The 19,588-nt window shown below is 44.3% G+C and overlaps 1 protein-coding gene across 1 annotated transcript; it reads right to left on the bottom strand.

Moving 5' to 3' along the window:
* Positions 1 to 1,040: 1,040 nt before the first annotated feature.
* Positions 1,041 to 18,560, bottom strand: RAB35 (RAB35, member RAS oncogene family). The gene is made up of 6 exons (XM_050923666.1): positions 18,264 to 18,560; positions 13,996 to 14,046; positions 13,067 to 13,190; positions 4,566 to 4,690; positions 4,344 to 4,468; positions 1,041 to 3,645 (listed from the first exon to the last, which is right to left on the bottom strand). The coding sequence occupies exons 1-6, from the start codon at positions 18,313 to 18,315 to the stop codon at positions 3,517 to 3,519; spliced, it is 606 nt and encodes a 201-aa protein (XP_050779623.1). The 5' UTR covers positions 18,316 to 18,560; the 3' UTR covers positions 1,041 to 3,516.
* Between the last annotated feature and the right edge of the window lie 1,028 nt (positions 18,561 to 19,588).

The raw sequence follows: 19,588 nt of genomic DNA on the forward strand, positions 1-19,588 counted from the left end.
CATGTTTCCTCTGAGGATCTCATCTTGGGTGACGGCGTGCATCCGCACTTGTTATGATTTGGCTCATATTTCCCCAAGCCACATCACCGCGCATTCTACCAGGGCTCAGGCTTCATCTGCTGCCTTCCTTGCTCGTGTACCTATCCAGGAGATGTGTCGCGCAGCTCCTGGTCCTCGGTCCACACCTTTGCTTTGCATTATGCTCTGATTCAACAGTCAAGAGATGATGCAGCCTTTGGCTAAGCAGTTTTGCATTCTGCCACATCTCACTCCGACCCCACCGCCGAGGTAAGGCTTGGGAATCACCTAACTGGAATGAATATGAGCAAGCATTCGAAGAAGAAAAGACGGTTACTCACCTTTGTAACTGTTGTTCGAGATGTGTTGCTCATATCCATTCCAAACCCGCCCTTCTTCCCCACTGTCAGAGTAGCCAGCAAGAAGGAACCGAGGTGCGGTTGGGTCGGCAGGGGGTATATATCCGGCGCCATGGTGGTGCCACTCTAGGGGGCGCCCAGTCAACCCACCGAGTGTTGCTAGGGTAAAAATCTTCCGACGAACGTGCACGCGGCGCGCACACACCTAACTGGAATGGATATGAGCAACACATCTCGAAGAACAACAGTTAAAGGTGAGTAACTGTCTTATTGCAGTGGGAGTGGGGTGGGAAATCAGCCTCTTATTTTATTAATTAGTATTTGTCCTCTCCTGCCTCTAACAAAGAGCTCCAAACTCTGCTGGAGTGTACAACTCTATCCTGTGTAATTGCAAATGAAGTCTCCAAAGCTTTCCCTTGGGACAGGAATGAAGGAATAAAGTGCAAATCATCAATTTTCAACCCATAAAGAAAGATTTAATACACAGCTCCACTAAACAGAGCGAAAAATCCCAGGGCAGCAAGATGACTGAAGGCAGCCATTGCTCCTTGCCAAACACCTCCCCCCGAAAAGCAGCACATATAACAAGAGGATGGAGGCAAGGTGAGGGAGAACCCAGCTCCAGGTGCTGGACAGCAGAGGAAACAGACCTTCAAAAGGAAGATTTGGCATCTTGTAACCTTTATTTTTAGTTTTTTAAAATTATTTAAAAAGCATAATTAGAAACTGTCAATACAGAAATAATCCTAGCAAACCAGTTAGACATTCCATCGCTTAACATTAGGAAACTTCACATCAGCACCACTAGAGATGCAGTCCCTATCCCCCAATACTAATACTCAGTGGCAGCAGCAGGTAGACAGCTGCTCCTCTACAGCCAGTAGAGGCAGCACTAAAAAAAAAAATCCCACTTCAAGCCAGGAAATTGGACTGCTGGATTGGCAAAGCTCACACCTGCAGCCACAAAGACCTGGACTCAATGAGAACTAACCTTTCCACATCAAAACACTCCAGATCAGGTGCACCATTTCCTCACTTTATTGCATCAGTTCCAACAAATTCAGTTTTCGCCTTTACTTTTGCCTATACCCTTTACCCCTATCCCTACAAACTCTTCAGCACACGAGCCCCATCAATGTAATTCAAGTCGAGCCCACAGAGCGGGAACTGTGGCACACGCCAGCTCCATTTCAATAGCAAGGGACAGAGAAGGTTGACAGAGCTCCTTCCTGGTACATATGCTATATTCCACACTGGAAGCACATAGGGTGGATGCCTAGTGTAATTTCTGCTGCCACTTGCAGCAGCAACCAATGCACATCTTGTCATTCATGCAGTGCTCACTCTAGCAGTATCACCCCAATATCCCCAGCTCATTTTTACTCTTGGGTTACCATTGAAACATGGACAGATATGTGTAGAAGAGAGATGGGGGATGGGAAAAGGCAGCTGCTATACACTCCCAACACTTGCACTGGTTAAAAACTTGTCACACATTCATGGTTTGCATGAAAAAACAAATCTTTAAAGTCAGACTGATCTGTGATGTGATTGTATGATCAGGGCTTTTACCACGAACCATAAGAATCTAAAAAGGCTGGCAAAATAAATAAGTGATTTCAATTTAGCCTTTCCTGGGTGTGATTGGGATTATTCCAAGCTCATGGATGTCAGTGGGACATGCCCTACCAAACCTAAGGCCAGTGATTCCAGAGGGCCATGTGCTGACACCTGAGTGCTGTGTCATCTTCAAGGTCAAGTATGAAGCCAGAAGCCAACCCCCCCCCCACCCCTTTCCAGTCAGTATTTCAAGAGAATTTCCTTTTTACACAGAGAATCAGTTGATGAACACGTTACTCAGCAATCCAAAGACATCCTGCTCATGCTACGACAGTTTCAGCCTCTGAGCATATCTATTCAGGGACTGATGAACTGAGTCCTTATTTTCCCACAAAAGCCAATGAAGGCCAGAGGAATACTGTTTGTTCAGCACAGTGAGACCAGAGTACATTACCAAAGAAAACCCCTACCCACAACCATCACCACATATTGCATGCAATAGCTTCCCATTTCTTGACATTCGAGAAAGCAGTCCTCCTCTCTGACAGGAGACTCCTGGGAATGATCCTGCAGCAACTGTTGGATTCAGACACCAACCAAAAGAGCTAGATTCACTTCCACATGTTCCATCTCTCTTGAAAGCAATGCTTCACATTTGAATTCAGATCTACTTGTGGACAGGGCAACATAAGGAGCTTTTTTTTGGCAGATTCACACTGTTTTGTTGCTCTCAAGAAGTGTCTGGACCCTCGCCTGGAACAACCAGCAGACCCAGAAGCAGAAGTCACTGGACTTTAGTTTCATTTTGTTTTTTTTAAAAGTTTAAATCCAAATAAATCCCATTGTTTTTAAATATCATAATACAAACTAAAGAGCACAGGTACAGCTGGGCTGCACCACAAAGCAAACGTAAAACCAAGGCCCTGGCCACAAACCTGGAGTATGGCAAAGTGAAACCCAGCACCAGCCGCTAGCCCAGGGCTGGTAACGTGAAACCCCAGGCTCCAGCAGCAACCCCAGAACCTAGAAAAATGAAGCTGAAGCCCCAGTAACAGTCTGGAACTCAGAGTGAAGCCAAAGGCCCCAGGGGCACCAGTTGCCAGCCTGGAGCCCAAACAAAATGAAGCCCAAGGCCCCAGCAGCAATCGCTGCCAGCCTGAAGCCTACTCGAGTTAAGAACTTTGTATTCTATCTTTAAAAAGATAACTGCAGTTCATGATTGGCTGACATTAAGAAGGCATAAGCCAAAGTGACAAGAGGGAGGTGCAGATGGTTAAAGCAATATACATTATGTACAAACTCTTGGGTTAATCAGTCGACTTGGTAGGCAACGTCCTTTCTTGTCTACAAGGCGCACTGGAATGAGCAGGGGACGAGAGAAGGGGCAAGAGTCCATCCGATACTTTCTTGGCACTACCATGGTAAGGTGCCAGCGCCTCTTGATAGAAAACATGGAGAAAAATCTTTAAATAACGGCACAAAACTGAGAAAGTCCTCCCAAAGCCTGCCCCAGTGAAGTAGCCCAAGTCTAGGAGGGGCTGATCTGTCAGAGCAGAGTCTCTGCAACAGGGAAATGGCATTAGCAGCACCGCTTCTTCCTTTTACTGTTCTTAGTTAGCTTCACCACATCATTCTGTTGTTGCTGTTGCTGCTTTGCTAAGTTTTCTTTCTTTGCTCGCAGAACCAGCTCTGTAATGCAATTAAACATCTGCAAGAGAAACACAATGCAGTTCAGACCATCTGGGAGTGCAGACTGGCTGCTGAGGGGCTACCCTCCAGAGAAGTAGATGAAACACCAAAAGCAGCCCATGATCCCACTATGACCAGCAAGTCAGATTTCAGCAATTCTCTCACAACCCCTCCAAAGGCCAGTGAATTGGGGACCAGCATCCTCCAGCCCCACTTTTCCCTCCCCCACTAAAACTTGTGAGTGAGGGTCTAGCCCAGCAGTGCCACCAAGAACAGCAAGTCAGAGTTTAGCATAACCCTCACTTGCCCACAGCCCCATCAAGGCCAACGACTCAGGCTCCAGCATTCCCCTCCACTGAGGCTGGCACTTCCACTGAAAAAAGATCTCTTGGGAAAAAGATCTAAAAGGCTGATGCATTTTTATTAATTTCGCCATCCAGCTTTAGCCTTTATTGCACTGAAGAAAAGTCACCTTATCTGCAGAACCTCTCCACCTGACCCTCTCTCTCCCCTTCCCACTGCAACTGCTCCTCTGCAGTTTGCATATACGGAGGCACAATAAATGCTAATAGCAATGAAAACCCCTCCTACTTTTGTTGGTATGTGGCCTCCTAACAGTAAAAATCTGCATCTCCCTTTAACAGATGCAGTATTTTGCCATTCCTAGCCTGTCACTTCTGAAAAGTCGCCATATTTCTATTCCCTTCAGGGTATTACCTCTTCCACATTAATGTTTTCTTTGGCGCTGGTCTCAAACAGTTGGATCCCCATCTGCCCGGCAAATTTATAGGCATCTTCCGTCTCCACCACTTTCCGCTCTGGGTCATCATTCTTATTTCCCACTAAAAAGGAAAAAAGGTCAGTGCTACACCTCCTACACTGGCCAGGCAGCCATAGCAAAGGCTTCCCAGAATGAGCAGCAGCAGAGTAGGCGCTTACCCAGTATCCGGCAGACATCATCGCAGTTTTGGTTAATTTCATGTAACCACCGCTTTACATTCACAAAGGATTCTGCACTGGTGACATCATAGACAACAATGACCCCATGCGTCCCTCTGTAATACCTATGAGATGGGAAAAGGACACAGATGCTAGTTCAAACGTCTGGCTGCTTGGCCTTATTCTAACATCTTTATTTGGAATGAGCCTCTAGAGCATTTAGATATAAATCCCCAAACCTGAACAAACAAGTCCCTATCCCCCTCACCCCACTGGGAGTCATTTAATATGCAACTGTCAGCTCATGCTCTGCCCCTAAACATGCACAGTTCTCTGCTCAGTTGGCGCATATGAACAAGTTTCAGAGCCTCTATATTGATAAACCTGCTCCTACAGGTCCTGTTCGGGCTGCCTGGGACCCAAACAAGGATAAGCATGGTCTTCCAGCTGTGGGAGCAGACACTGGCAATCCATCCTCCACTGCCTATTTCATGGGAATCTTGGTTCCTGCACAAATTAAAGATTGATCAATGGTTGCAGTCAGGAAAGGAATTTTGCAAGCTCCCCTCCCTCTCTGCTACATCATTAAGTGCCTCCAGTTCCTCTCTAGCAATAGCATTCACTATTCCAGCCATAGGCCTTCCAGCAAAGATCATTAAATCATGCCAAATTGTGCTGTAGTTTTGAGATGTGAAAAATGCTCATTAGGGGCTAACATGTGAACAAGTCTAATCTGTGATCAGATCTCCAAATATAAACTATTCAGAGATTTATCTGTTTTGCTATTTAGCCCCCAATTACTCCTTTTGCTTTAAAGTCCCATTCTAATCTGAAAAGCAACTGTGTACTGATGGCACCTTCCTACTCAACAGATCTGCTCCATATGTGCATTCAGAGTCATATCTGCTACCTTCAGTGATTAAAAATAAGTGAAATGCAGTCAAAGCTAGTTAGACCTGCAGAACCAACACAGCTAAGAAAAGAAGATGGATTCAGTTTCTTTTTGTGCACCAGAATTGTTCACGAAGTTCCAACTTGTTTCACCTGTGTAAACACTGGAAAAAAAATGGAGCAGTGCAGGTACCAATGAAGGCACCTTTTATGGCCTGCAAAACCTTTAGTACGATATGCATGAAGGAAAGAACCTTTATGTTCAGCTTAACATTCAGAGATCCCAATTGAGTTTGCAGGGCTGGCACTTCAGAAAGAAACCTTTGCTTTTGAATTGAGCAAATTTGCTCTGTAAATCATTGAGACAATTAACACTGATCCCTCTCAATGGTTTGGTATTTTTGTTGTTTTTTTTTTTTTTAAACGGTTTTCTTTGTAGAACCACTCCAAGAATTATATTACTAGGTGCACTTTGCACGTTTACCCGTCTTTCCCCTCCTCCTTTTCTTGTGTCTGACTAGGATTAGCTTTTACCAATGCAAATGTGGAAGTTCACAGCAGCCAAACTGAGGCACGTCCCTTAGAAATATGCTTCAAGATTTCCAGAGACCAATCTCATTATCAGCATTTCCACAAGGGCTCTTCCTCCCTCTGCTCTTCAGAGATGACAGCTGCGACCAACACTTGGAATCTAGTTCTCCCTTTGCTGAATGAATCCTTCCCCAGACAGAAGACACCCCAATCCATCTGTTCACTGTGACACTGAGCAAGACCAACTGGGCTACACTTCAGATTAGTTCTGATTTATATTTTCATGTCTGCCACTGACTTACTGTAACAGCTTGAGCAAGTCACTTAACATCGCTACCTCAGTCTCCTCATCTGTAAGACTAGAATTAATGATACCAGACCTCTGCAACACACTCAGTGCTTCTCACCCACTGAAGTGTAAAGTACTGCTATCTCTAGAAGGCTTTTCAGCTACGCTTTTCCCCGCTAACTGCTGTCTTGGCCTCTGTTTCACATCATCAGGTGGTGGTGACGGCAGCAACTAGGTGTTGAGCAACTTTTTAGGATAGTATCACCACAATTCAGAAGTATGGAAGGTCGCCATGCAAACCTGTTTGTCTATCTACATGTTCTCATCTCTACTCTTACGTTCTCCAGAAAGAAACCCAGGCATATCATAATTTTCTTGCATTGCTTTCTCAGAAACATATGCCATATGTTCAATTCCATTGGCATGAAATAGCTTAGACCAAGAATATTCAATCCCAGACTGTTTTTTCTAGATTGTGCTGTACTTTTAAACCCTTTAACCAGTTCTCTCAACCAATCCTTTCATGATTTTGAAGCCTGTTAGGCCAATTCATCTTTTCCTCAACTAGAACAAATACGAAGTTTCCTTTATAATTCAGATTACATCTTTATCCTCAGGGGCTGCAGTCCACATCAAAAATATTCTTCCATGTGAAACAGTGACTTGTACGACAAGCTCTGCTCCAAATTGGGTCCTAATTTATATAGGCACAGTGCCTCCTGTTTTGTGCTCTCATCCAGCTCACAAACCTAGTCCTGTATCTGGTTTGGTTTTGCTGGTGCCGAGCAATAGACAGATGCTTTACATCTAAATCCTCTTCTTGATTCTGAACTGGAAGACTCTTTCATATAACAGATGTTCTTTAGGTTGATCCATTTCTCACCCCCCCCCCCCAACAACGTTACATTTGTCTATGCTAAACTGCAATTTTCTTCATTGTCTGAGATCTCACTCAACATTTGACTAACCTGATGGTTTAATCTATGACTACCTTTATTTCTGGATACTAATCTCCTCCATCCCCCCCCCCTTTTTTTTTAAGCTTATCGCCCCGCTTTACACTATCCATGAATCTTATCCAAGACCTTGTGTCTTAAGTGGCACATGAGACATAACTGATGCAGCGCAAGTGCAACACAGTAGTGTGACTATACGATTTCATTTGTATATTGATTTACACTGTGGCCATACTTTCAGTTTTCCATGTGCTGCACTAAACACACAACTGCTTTATAGAAATTGCCTGGGGGAAGTTGTTGGCTTTGGCAGATGGGTAGGGGACAGACGGGGCTTTTGGCACCTGGGAAGGAGTGGGAGCCAGTTTTGTGTTTTTTGACAATTAAGAGGCAGTTGAGGCTTTTGATACCAAGGAGCAGATGCATCTCCTTTTTCCCCCTCCCTATTTTGGGTAGGATGGAGGCCATTTTAAATTTGAAGGAGGGAGGAACGAAATCCTCATTCCCCATCCCCACAAATATTGACAACTAGCTACCCCCTGCAACTCAATAGCTGCCACAACATCCAACAATGGAGAAGCATAGTAACTTGGTGTTTTTCCTAAAAAGAACAGTCATCAAATAGCTGATGATGTTTAAAGCATCACTGGTTTTCCGATTTAATGTCCTATTGAGATGAACGGGGCTACTCACATCTCCAAATTATTATTTCAAAATGTCCGCAGACAAAGATTATTGGGTCAGTTCACCCTTCGAAGGTTACCTTTCAACCACAAAACTAGAGACTTTAAATGTACAAAAGCTTAAATTCTGGAGCTGCATCATAAGAAATTCAAATAAAAGAATGAGAATCCTGCAGTTTACATACCTGCATCAATGCATTATAAACATTACCCTGATCTTTTCTACAAAACTTTGTAAAATCTTAAGCTGTAAGAACATTATTATTGAATCATTACACAACAGAGTAGTAAATCTTCACAAAACTCCAGGGCTGGTTGTTTAAACAATGATATCTTTAAATCAACCCACTACATCTCTTCCAAGGCTACTCCTATAAAAGGAGGAAACATTTTAGAATTAGCATGTGGGACTTGCTGCTACAGGATCCTATTGAGTCAGAAAGCGTAATACATTTTTTAGAAAGGGATTAGACATTTATCAATAGCACCTGCAGTTACAGTAGTCTGTTTTATATTACAAGCGGAAGCAGATCTCATGCTTCAGGATATAAGCGGATCACTACCTGAGATCAGGAAAAAAAATCTCTCTCTAATTGCTGGTTTTGTATCATACAGTTACATACAGCCTGGAGATTAACACCTTCCTCTAGCATCCAAAACTTGCTGCTGTCAAAGACAGGACACCCAAGTAGATGGGCTGTTGGTTTAGTCCAATATGGCATTTCCAAAGCTGTTATTGTTCGTTCATTGGTTTATAATCCTCTGGAATCCCACCTGACTGTAGTGAATTCAATGTTTGTTAAAGTTCACCATTTCCTTGCTTATTTCTTGTCAGATGCACGAATGCCTATCATCTGCAATCAGTACATCTAACCTCCTAATAACCATATCTGGTGTTCAGTACACCATAACTCTACTTCTGCTGTCCCTGGAAAACTGATCCCTGACTTGGACATATCTCCACCCTGTTCTTCTACAAATGCATGGTAGCTAATCACTCTATAATTACCTCATTCCTTGAGTTAAGCCCATACTGTCCTTAAGGGAACTGGATATAAACTTCCAAACCCGTTAAAAATTGTTCTATGTTCACAAATATACTTGAGTAGACCAAGCATGGGAAGATGCAGCACCTGCAACTCTCACATCTTATTCGTGACCTGCAATGTCCCCAGAGGGTTTCTGATGTGCACATATGGGATTATCAGATCAAAACTAAAATTCTGTTTGGATTTAGGAGAAAGTCAACCCAGCTCTCTAAAGTTAAGTGGCTAGTGCACTAGTCACTGCTCCACCTACACCCCAATAACCCCAAGACCCCTGATTATTTCATATGTACACAGTCTTGCTGCCTTTGACATTTTGCTATTTACTGTAGGATTTTTTCACTCTATTTTACTTTTCCTGGCTTTATAAAAAATAATTCTCCTGCTCAGATTCCTTTACGTTCCTTAACAGCTTCTGTGTCTTAGTCAGCTTCTGTAACTTAAGTATGTTGGGCTTTTACATAGAAATGACTTGACTGCAGCGTCTTCTGTCTTTCCATTTTCTACTACAGACTTGCACTCAGTTCAGTCATCTTGCAATTCTAAGTCTTCCCAGCTGCACTTCAAACCCATTACAATTACGACAGATGCTCTCAGACTTCAAGTTTGTTTACCATACTTGACATCTATCTGTAGACTATCTTTATCTGCAAAAAAGATTTACTGCAACAGCCAAGGATCACCTTTTCCCTTTCAATCCAAATGGTCACTGCTACAGCAACCTCAAATTTCAACCAATGTATTGGCACCCTTCCCACGCTTTGTTTGGCCAAGCCCTTCTGTATACTCTGTAACCTGGTAATTTGATCTGCTATTCAATGTCTTGCTCTAAGCAAATCAGTTACTCCCTTGACAAAAAAACTCTGAATCCACAATCTTGTGGTTTATTATCTATATAGGGAATATGGTCCACCCCAGAGGAGGCTGCCTCACGCCTACTGGCCAACTAAACAGGAAGTAGCAGCATACTCCAGAAGCCACACCCAGTCCACCTAGCTGGAGGAAAAAGTTTCTCTACTATAATACAGGGTGTTGGAGCAGCTTTTGTACTTCTTCCCTAAGTATTTGCCATCAATGTCCCAGAGGGGCTGAAAGCAAAAATGCCCATTCAGTTGTGTGCAAAGCTGGACATATTTATTGCTTCTCCGTGGAAGGTTTGTGGCAGGTGAATATCTACCCTGAAAACTCTGCAATATGGGAAAACATGGGGGCCCGTTACTCCCCCGCACATTACAATTTGTCTTCATCTCTCTCAGAGAAGTTGTAACAGCAGCAGCATTACATGCATCAGGAAGTCCAAAAACCTTCATGTAGAAAGCATCCTCAATGATTCTCAAAAGTTCTTGTTTTTAAATAATTGAGAGTGGAAGGAGAAGCAGAAGGTTTACACATTACATTAGATAGTCACTTCTGCAGCTATTCCTGTCCTCAAAAGTAAGTCATTTCCTGGAATTCCCCTTTAATTGCTGGGCATTGTGGTTTTCGGATCTAGCTCACATCAGCCCCCACAGCCTTGCGAACCAAGGCTCATTAATTTCATATGTACACAGTCTTGCTGCCTTTGACATTTTGCTATTTACTGTAGGATTTTTTCACTCTATTTTACTTTTCCTGGCTTTATAAAAAATAATTCTCCTGCTCAGATTCCTTTACGTTCCTTAACAGCTTCTGTGTCTTAGTCAGCTTCTGTAACTTAAGTATGTTGGGCTTTTACATAGAAATGACTTGACTGCAGCTTCTTCTGTCTTTCCATTTTCTACTACAGACTTGCACTCAGTTCAGTCATCTTGCAATTCTAAGTCTTCCCAGCTGCACTTCAAACCCATTACAATTACGACAGATGCTCTCAGACTTCAAGTTTGTTTACCATACTTGACATGAATCCACAATCTTGTGGTTTATTATCTATATAGGGAATATGGTCCACTTGGGGGGGAGGGATAGCTCAGGGGTTTGAGCATTGGCCTACTAAACCCAGGGTTGTGAGTTCAATCCCTGAGGGGGCCATTAAGGGAACTGGGGTAAAAATCTGGGGATTGGTCCTGCTTGGAGCAGGGGGTTGGACTAGATGACCTCCTGAGGTCCCTTCCAACCCTAATAGTCTATGATTCTATGATTCTAATTCAGAGCTGAAGTGTGGCTGTGAATTCTGAAAACAGGAAGGTACCTTGCTGACTCAGCACAATTTCAACCAGAACAAGTGGCCCATATGCACAGCTGATAAGAACTTCAGCAGTGCCTTACTGCCTCCCCCCTCACCACTTCCTCTCTGAAGCTGGCCACAGCACTGAAACAAGAAGTGATGTCATGCACAGGAACACTAGGAGAGGTAACGAAATCTGCAATGCTTTTATGAAACAAATCTCCAGCAGTATCAGTGAAGAAATGCAAAGGAAAAGGATGGAGCACAAATCACCGATTTCTAAATATCCAAACATCTCCCAAAGGCAGCCAACCCCATTAGGCTTTTTAATTTGGGGTAGTTACCTGATGTTATATGAAAAATGACCTGCCTCAGTTAACTGACAGAAGCCAAAGGAGAAGTCAGTTGTGAATGACTAACCAAATGAAGGAGGAGGGGAGATATGATTGTCCTCTATAAATATATCAGAAGGATAAATACCAGGAAGCGAGAGGAGTTATTTAAGTTAAGTGCCAGTATTGATGCAAGAACAAATGGATACAAACTGGACATCAACAAGTTTAGGCTTGAAATGAGACAAAGGTTTCTACACACCCAGGAGTGAAGTTCTGAAACAGGCTTCCACAGGAAGCAGTGGAGGCAAGAAAATCTAACCAGCTTCAAGACTGAGCTTGGTAAGTTTTGTGGAGGGGACAGTATGATATGACTACATACAATGGCATGTGGCTCATCTGTAACTGCTAATAGCAAATATCTTCGACTGCCAGAGATGGGACACTAGATGGGGAGGGTTCTGAGTTACTACAGAGAAGTCTTTCCCAGATGTCTGGCTGGTGGGTCTCGCCCATATGCTCAGGGTCCAACTGATCACTATATTTGGGGTCAAGAAGGAATTTTCCCTCAGGTTAGATTGGCAGAGACCCTGGGGGTTTTTCACCATCCTCTGCAGAATGGGTCACTTGCAGGTTTAAATGAGAGTAAATGGTGGCTTCTCGGTAACTGGAAGTCTTTAAATCATGATTTGAGGACTTCAGTAACTCAGCCAGTGATTATGGGTCTATAACAGAAATGGGTGGGCAAGGTTTTGTGGCCTGCAACATGCAGGAGGACAGAATTAGATTATCACAATCTAGGCCTTTCTAGCCTTAAAGTGTATGAGAAAACAGGCACTTCGATCCTTTGTTTCCTTTCTGTATAAAATAAATTTGTACTGGGAGGACCCATTTCCAAATGTCTTCCTTCCTCTTCCCCAACACCACTCTGAGCAGCCCCAAATCCACTGTAACCAGTTATAGCAAAAACATGCCATTCTCCTGAGCTTTTAATGCTGCAGCTGCAGCACAGGGTGTGGTTTCTTCAGGAACAGGAAAAGCACTGCAGTTGTTCAAAGGACAATGAGCTTGAACTGACCTCAGACCAAGAAGGTTAACCTTCTGTTGGTGTCTGTTTCAACAGAACGCTATGTACTTTAATCTAATCATCAGAATGTCCCTTCACCATTAGCAATTCCAAAAAGAATCCATATATTTGACATTGAATTCTTAAACCTCAAACGCCTCATTAAAACTACAAAACTGATAGAGAGGATTAATACTGTGGATTTCTGTAGTACATTTTGCAGAAGGTTGAGAGGCTAGATTTACTGATGTATAAAAAAAATAGAGAAACATTCCCAGTTTTACAGCTGGGAAACCAGAGGTACAGGAATTAAGAGACTTGCCCAAGATCATACAGAAAATCTGTTGCATAGCCAAGAATCCAGGAGTCCTGTCTCCCAGTCCTGTGCCTTAACCATAAATCCTTTATCCCTAATTGTCATGGGAAAGCTTGGAAAATAATCCCACAAACACAGATAGACCACATATTTGAGAAACTCCTGCGCTATAATAGCCAAGCTACATTCCAAGAAGCCCATCATATCTAAGCTTGGAGCCACAGTCAAAGGAGCCCAACTATACTCACGTCGATGTGATAGTCCGGAAACGCTCTTGTCCAGCTGTGTCCCATATCTGTAGCTTCACCTTCTCTCCATTAATCTCAACTGTCCGGATTTTAAAATCCACTCCAATTGTGGTAATGTAGCTGCCTACAGAGAGGAAGTGTGTATGCAAGTGAGAACACCAAACCTTGTTCCGTTTAAACTTATCAACATTCACTAGGACACATGTCTATGCTGCAGCTGGCGGTAGCCTCAGGAGGACTCTGTCACTTTGCCCAATCTATCTGGACTCCTTTTAGACAGGTATCTCAAGCCCCATTTTTATTTGTATAATAATTATTCATGAGTCCAGGCTATTTTCCACTACTGATGCCAAAAATCGAATCCAGTGGCAAAAAATCTATTTCAAGAAAGCTATTCCAACACCATACCAGTGGTTGAGAATAAGCACCAAATTCATCAAAAGAGGGGTAACAAATACACAAATATTTTACTCTTGAGAGTTTGCAATGCAAAATTTATCATAACTGCTAATGGAATCTCTCTTCCCTTCGACTACAATCTATTCTATTAATCGCCTCCTGATAACTCTTAATCATGTTACAAAGAATTAAATTATCATGATTTAACTGTAGTACTCCATCAATCCTAATCCCACAGGATGAATGGGAGGTTTTAAAATGGGCAGAAGTTTGCATGGTGCAACGGACATTTAACAAACTGAACTCTTTCAGAGGATTCACACTGATCTAGACACCATGGGATTTTCACAATCAAAATGCAAGGATTTTGTGTGGGTGTGCCAAGAGAAATGGAGCTGGGAAGACAACAGATTTCTAATATGGCTAGCAGAGCCAGGTTAAGTGAACTCCCAGGATGAGAGTTCTCTAGCAATAGGGCAGTGCTAGGACAGCCCTTGGCCAATTCACCACTGGAGGAAAGGAACACTCACCTGAGAAAGTATTGTCTGCGAAGCGTAACAGCAAACTGCTTTTGCCAACACCTGAGAGAGAGAAAAAATGCTTAGTTCTGTTGGAAAAGAAGTAACAGATGGTGGTATTTTGTCTTTCATTCACTGTATTTTCTGAATCCCATTTAATTCCTTCTTCTGGAAGATAATCTAGTTCTACCAGTTCCTGACCAAAGCCTCAGAGGAGAAAACTGGCATGAACAGAACTGCAGAGCAGATCTCAAGGAAGCAGGAGGGATAACTCAGTGGTTTGAGCATTGGCCTGCTAAACCCAGGGTTGAGAGTTCAATCCTTGAGGGGGCCAGCTGGGGATTGGTCCTGCTTTGAGCAGGGGGTTGGACTAGATGATCTCCTGAGATCCCTTCCAACCCTAATAATCTATGATTCTATGATCTATTGCAATTCCCCCAACTTTCAGTTCTTGGACCAATAATGACACAGCAGACATCCCCAGCAGATATTCTAAAAAAATCCCATCTCTGATCTTTTGCGCCATGCCTGAGCACCACTGCCTATCTCCTATTCAATCATGTACACTTGAACCCACAGTGAAATTTGGGCTACTTGGGCCTTGAGATCAGGGTTTGGTGCTGCCAAGCTGGGGTTAGAATGGGCATTATTTAATGGAAGACAGCAGGCACTGACTAATACAGCCAAGGTAAACTAGTGCAATTGCTCAAGAAGACTGGAAACCATTGTTCTATATTGTCATCTAACAGGAAGCAGCAAGTATTCCATACTGCAGGATCACTCTGAAATTGCACCCTTTGCACAAGATGTTTCATGTAACAATTCTGAATGCTTTGAACAGTACTTCATTCAGGTTTTCCTTAAACAACCTGAAGTCACATTCCAGCATTTCCAGGTTCATGGGAACATCTTGCGCACACCTGCTTCCAATAAAATCCATCACAAAGAACTGACTCCTTCACAACAGACCCACTGGGTTTTGGCATGAGGAAACCCCAGGTTGCTTCTTAGAAGAGACCCTTAGCTCCAGTTTGCTCACCTGATCACAGTAACTGACCAACGTTATTTCCTCTCATTTAAAACTAGGGTCTATCAGGTCAGCGCTTACTCGTGTTAAGTTGCAGTTATATTAACAAATCTGCAAGGATTTCTGTATGATGACTGCACAGAGTTCCTATAGTTCTTCAGTCTTTTCAGATTCCTCCAACCTTCCATAACACTAAACAAAGTATCAATTTTCCCTGCCATCCCAAAAATCCATGTCTCATAGGCCAAAAGCATTAGCCTAGCCAGCACTTGCCTAAACATCAAGAGCAGAAAAGGTAGCCTCTCACAGAGGATGAGTGTTATACAGAAGGCAATATTGACAACCAAGTTACAGTGGCCAGATGCTGAACAACCCTAAGCTCCAAGAAAGGGGTTGGTAACAGTTGCCCAAACTTTAGAGAGGGCTGCACTAGCAACATGCCAAGAGCCTAAACGCTTCATATAATTTATATAACAAATGCTCTTGCAACCACTGTCAACTTTCAGAAAAGATGCAGCTTGCTGAGTCTACAGATCCCAGTGAGCAGCATGTCCTCTTGATTCAAGCTGCCTCAACACCATGTTGGGTCTTCTAGTCTTATCAGACTGCATCTCTAGTTTAAGACAAAACCAGCTGCAAACAGCACTGTAGAACTCCACGGAGACCAAATGACTTGCATGTTGTCAGGAAGATCTACTTCAGTGGTGGACAATTTCTTGACCACAAGCAATCACAAAAAGGCTTGTAAAGAGAAGCCAAGCTTCCGGAATTCAGGAAATTCTAGCTGTTCCAGATGACAGATCTCACGGAATGAACACAGTCTATAAAGCACACTGCTCATATACAGAGAAACCACACTCATCATGGCCCCCACCTCCTATGCACGTACATTTTAAGATGGCAGGGGAGGGGGAGAGGAGTCAGTAGAGCTTCTTCCACTCATGTAAAAGTAAGAATTGAAAAGCACTGCCTTGCCTACTAATTTTGTGAAATCTAGTAGTGCGTAAATTTCCCTATCACAGCTTTCAAAACAAACCCAGCTCCAGCTGAATGGAAGAACATACATAGGCATGCAAGTAGGAAGTAATAGACTATCTGTATATTTCATTTTTTAAATTTCTGGCAAAACTTGAACAGCTAAGACCACAATAATCTTTTCAAAATTACCTGTTTTAAACACGAAAACCTACTGTCCTCTAAACTCTGTCACAACTCCATATTGGGAAAAACAGATGAAATGTAACAATCCATCCAAAAACATTGCATTTCCTAACACTGGGCTTTTCTGTAAGGATCAAAAAACGATGCAAATGAAATGTTTCTGGAAATGGGGACAAAGCCTTCCTCTTGGGATTAAAGAGAAAACATTAACAATCAATACTTGTAGCTCTACAGTGGATTCAACTGTTCGAACCCCAAGCTGCAGACATCCAGTCCTCTCACAATCAGATCATGCAGTTTCTCGCACTGGACACTCTTCAGTGATTAGAGGCTTTGGCCAAGTTAAGAAATGCCAGCAAAGGGATTTAATTGGTCAAAAGAAAAGTCTTCTTCTCCAATATAGGGCTCTCTCCAAATTACCAATCTTGCCTAAATTGTTTTGAAACCTCCTGGCAGGCAAGGAAGACAGTATTTAAACTCTACTCTAGTAAAGTGATCAGTAAGCTACCACATGTGCCCTCCTCTCCTTGGGTTTTAGAATAATTCCCCTACCCCTTTTTTTTTTATTTTAAGAAAATGGACCTTAATTAAAATACGGCCTCTGTAAACACAAGCCTTATCTTTCCTGCATCCACAGGAGCAACAAGGAGGAGGACACAGTGTAGTATACATTCAACCACTTTTGACAGGGACCTGAAAGCCTTTTGAGATGACAGTTCCTAGGATCATGCAGCATTCAGTTTTTACACAAATGGCCACGCCACATTGCATACTGAGACCTACTGTCTTTACAGGTCACACCTCTGTTAAAAGATAAGGGTGGATAACATATACTCCATTTTATTTAAATTAAGTTTCAGGATCCTGAAGGTTGCGAGTATGGAACTTGACTGGGTGAAGTGTGGGGACCCCTATATAAAAGTAGACATACCCCACCCGCATTTCTGGTGCACTTCAAAATAGATCAACCGACATGACAGATGGTAAATTCAATTATTTGCCCTTCAAAAGTGTTTCAAACTCTGCAAAGCCTTTTAAATTCAAAGAGCAGACATTTTCTCTATCTTCAACCAACAGGTTAAGTGTTTTGGGCATCCATGATTAGTAGATGGAACATATACATCCAACACATATTCCTCCTCCATTTTAAAGATCTAAACAAGACCCAAAGTTATTTCTAAGTTGATGAACACATACGCAAAGCTTCAATAGGGCATATCTTGACAAAAACTAAAGAAAAACTTTATTTTAAATGTTAAAAACATAAGAATTGACACAACAGTCCTTAGGGCATTCTGAGCACAGACCAAACCCTCTAGACTGTACTTAACTGTATGTTATTATGAGGGAATTCCTTCCTGATCCCAGCTAGATAACAGCCTATGCCCTGAAAACATGAGGTTTGATTGCCCTTGTAAAGTGTATCCTAGCAAGTGTAAATGCTGATGTTATCCTTACTCATATGTGTTTAATCCTTTTTTTGAATCTTGTGAAATTATTTGCCTCAACACTCTGTGACTGCAAGTTCCACAGGTCAAACAGATACTCTAAAAACAAAGGAGACAACCGTTTCACTCTAGCTGCAGGAGGCCTCGTCGTGGGCCGGGCTGAGATGCGATTAGCCCCACTTAGCGAGGGCAAGCCAGCAGAAGTCCACCAAGAAAGCTGGCTGACGGGGGCGGGTGTTTTAACTCTCACTGGCGGTAAGCAGCACCACCACCGTTCTGACAGGATTAGGAGGTGGCAGCCGCTCCGTCTATAGAAGTGTCTGCATCAAGCTTTGCTTACTGAGTATCCCCCCCCGTCACTCTCTGACCTCGCATCCAGCCTGGGCAGCCAGCTACAAACCAGAACAGCCCCTCCACCCCCGCCTCCAATCCAGCCCCCCCGGCGGTATCGCCCCCTGCACAGCCCAGCCCAGCCCCCCCGGCCCGGCGCTACCCCCCGAGTCCCCCCACCGCGAGGCACCACAGGCCTCTCGCCCAGTCAGACACCGCCAAGCTCCCCCCCACGGCCAGGGGCGCGGGGGCTCCTGCCCCGGGGAGAGGCCTAGCCCCGCCGCCCCCAGGCCCTGTCTCGCTCCCCGCCTCACCGCTGTCGCCGATGATGAGCAGCTTGAAGAGGTGATCGTAATCTCTAGCCATGGCCGGTGGGGAGCGGAAGCTCCGGGCGGCGGGAGAGGTGGGGTCTCCTCAGGCGGCGGCGGCGGCTCCGGGCCGGATCCACTTCCCGAACAAACAGCCGGAACTGACAGCGGCGGCAGCAACACCCCGAACACTCACACTGCGCACGCGCACCACCTCAGCCGCGCTCCGCAGCTGGAGACCGCCAGCCGCTCGGCTGCCCCACTGCACATGCGCAATACCGCCCCGTCCTATCAGCCCCCGAGACCAAGGCTCACTTCCTCCCTCTACCTGTGCGCCTACGCCCGTGTCACTCCGAGGCTAGCGAGGGGCTCAGGGACGCATGCGCGTTCTGACGTCAGACGCCGCTGTGGTCCGGCGCATGTGTAGTGAGGGGTTCAAGTCTCCTCAGTAGTTTTGGCGCCCATTTCACAGTCGGGACACTGCCCCTCCTCCTAGGCATCCCGCTGCCTTCCTCAGACAGGCTCCTAGCCTTTGGACCTGCTGTGCCAGGGCCCCCACCCATCTTTGCCTCAGAGCAGGGAGCCACTATAAAGGACCCCTCCGCTGTGATGTGTGGGCTGCACAATTACAGGCTGCAGAGGGCAAGGCCTATGGCTCCCACCTGCCTCACCCAGCTTTGAGACAGGGACCCAGTCAAACATGAGAGAGGCTAAAAAATGGTGGGATTTTTAACAACACTGAATGTTGGGCTCTATTTGCTGTCTGGCTTCTGAGCCTTGTGGGGTCCTGTTTTCAAGCAGCCAGGAGGGCTGAGAATACCAGTCACATGACTCCAGGAGCTGAGGATTTAAGAACAAAACAAACCACCAACTATTTAAAGAGTTGGTAGCCCTGCAGCTGCCATTGTGTTCCATATGCTGGAGTAGCCTCCCTTCCAGGCAGGCCACACTAAAGCCTGCTCCTACCCTTCTCTCTCAGGCAGCATAGCCCCCGACTGCTTCTGGAATGCCCTCCTGTGTCATATGGTGAAAGGGTCCCTGGCAGCTCTGGAATTACGTTCTCATTCTTAATAGAAAGATGCATCCCTGTGCAGCTGACACAACGCCTGGCTCCTGCATAGCTCTGCAACTATGCCTGTGGCTACCTCATGTTCCATAAACTGAAATCTACAGCTGAAATCCACTGAGCATGAAGAAGACCCACCTCTGCAATAATCCAATATGTAGGATGCTGCCCTTTTTGCTAAACAGGTGTGGCCTATGGTCAAGAGCAAGGCTATGCCTACTCTTGTATGGAGATATGGTCCAATAAGGTTGACAGCTGTCATTTT

The sequence above is a fragment of the Gopherus flavomarginatus genome, chromosome 15 (assembly GCF_025201925.1).
Source record: "Gopherus flavomarginatus isolate rGopFla2 chromosome 15, rGopFla2.mat.asm, whole genome shotgun sequence".
Lineage (NCBI taxonomy): Eukaryota > Metazoa > Chordata > Testudines > Testudinidae > Gopherus > Gopherus flavomarginatus.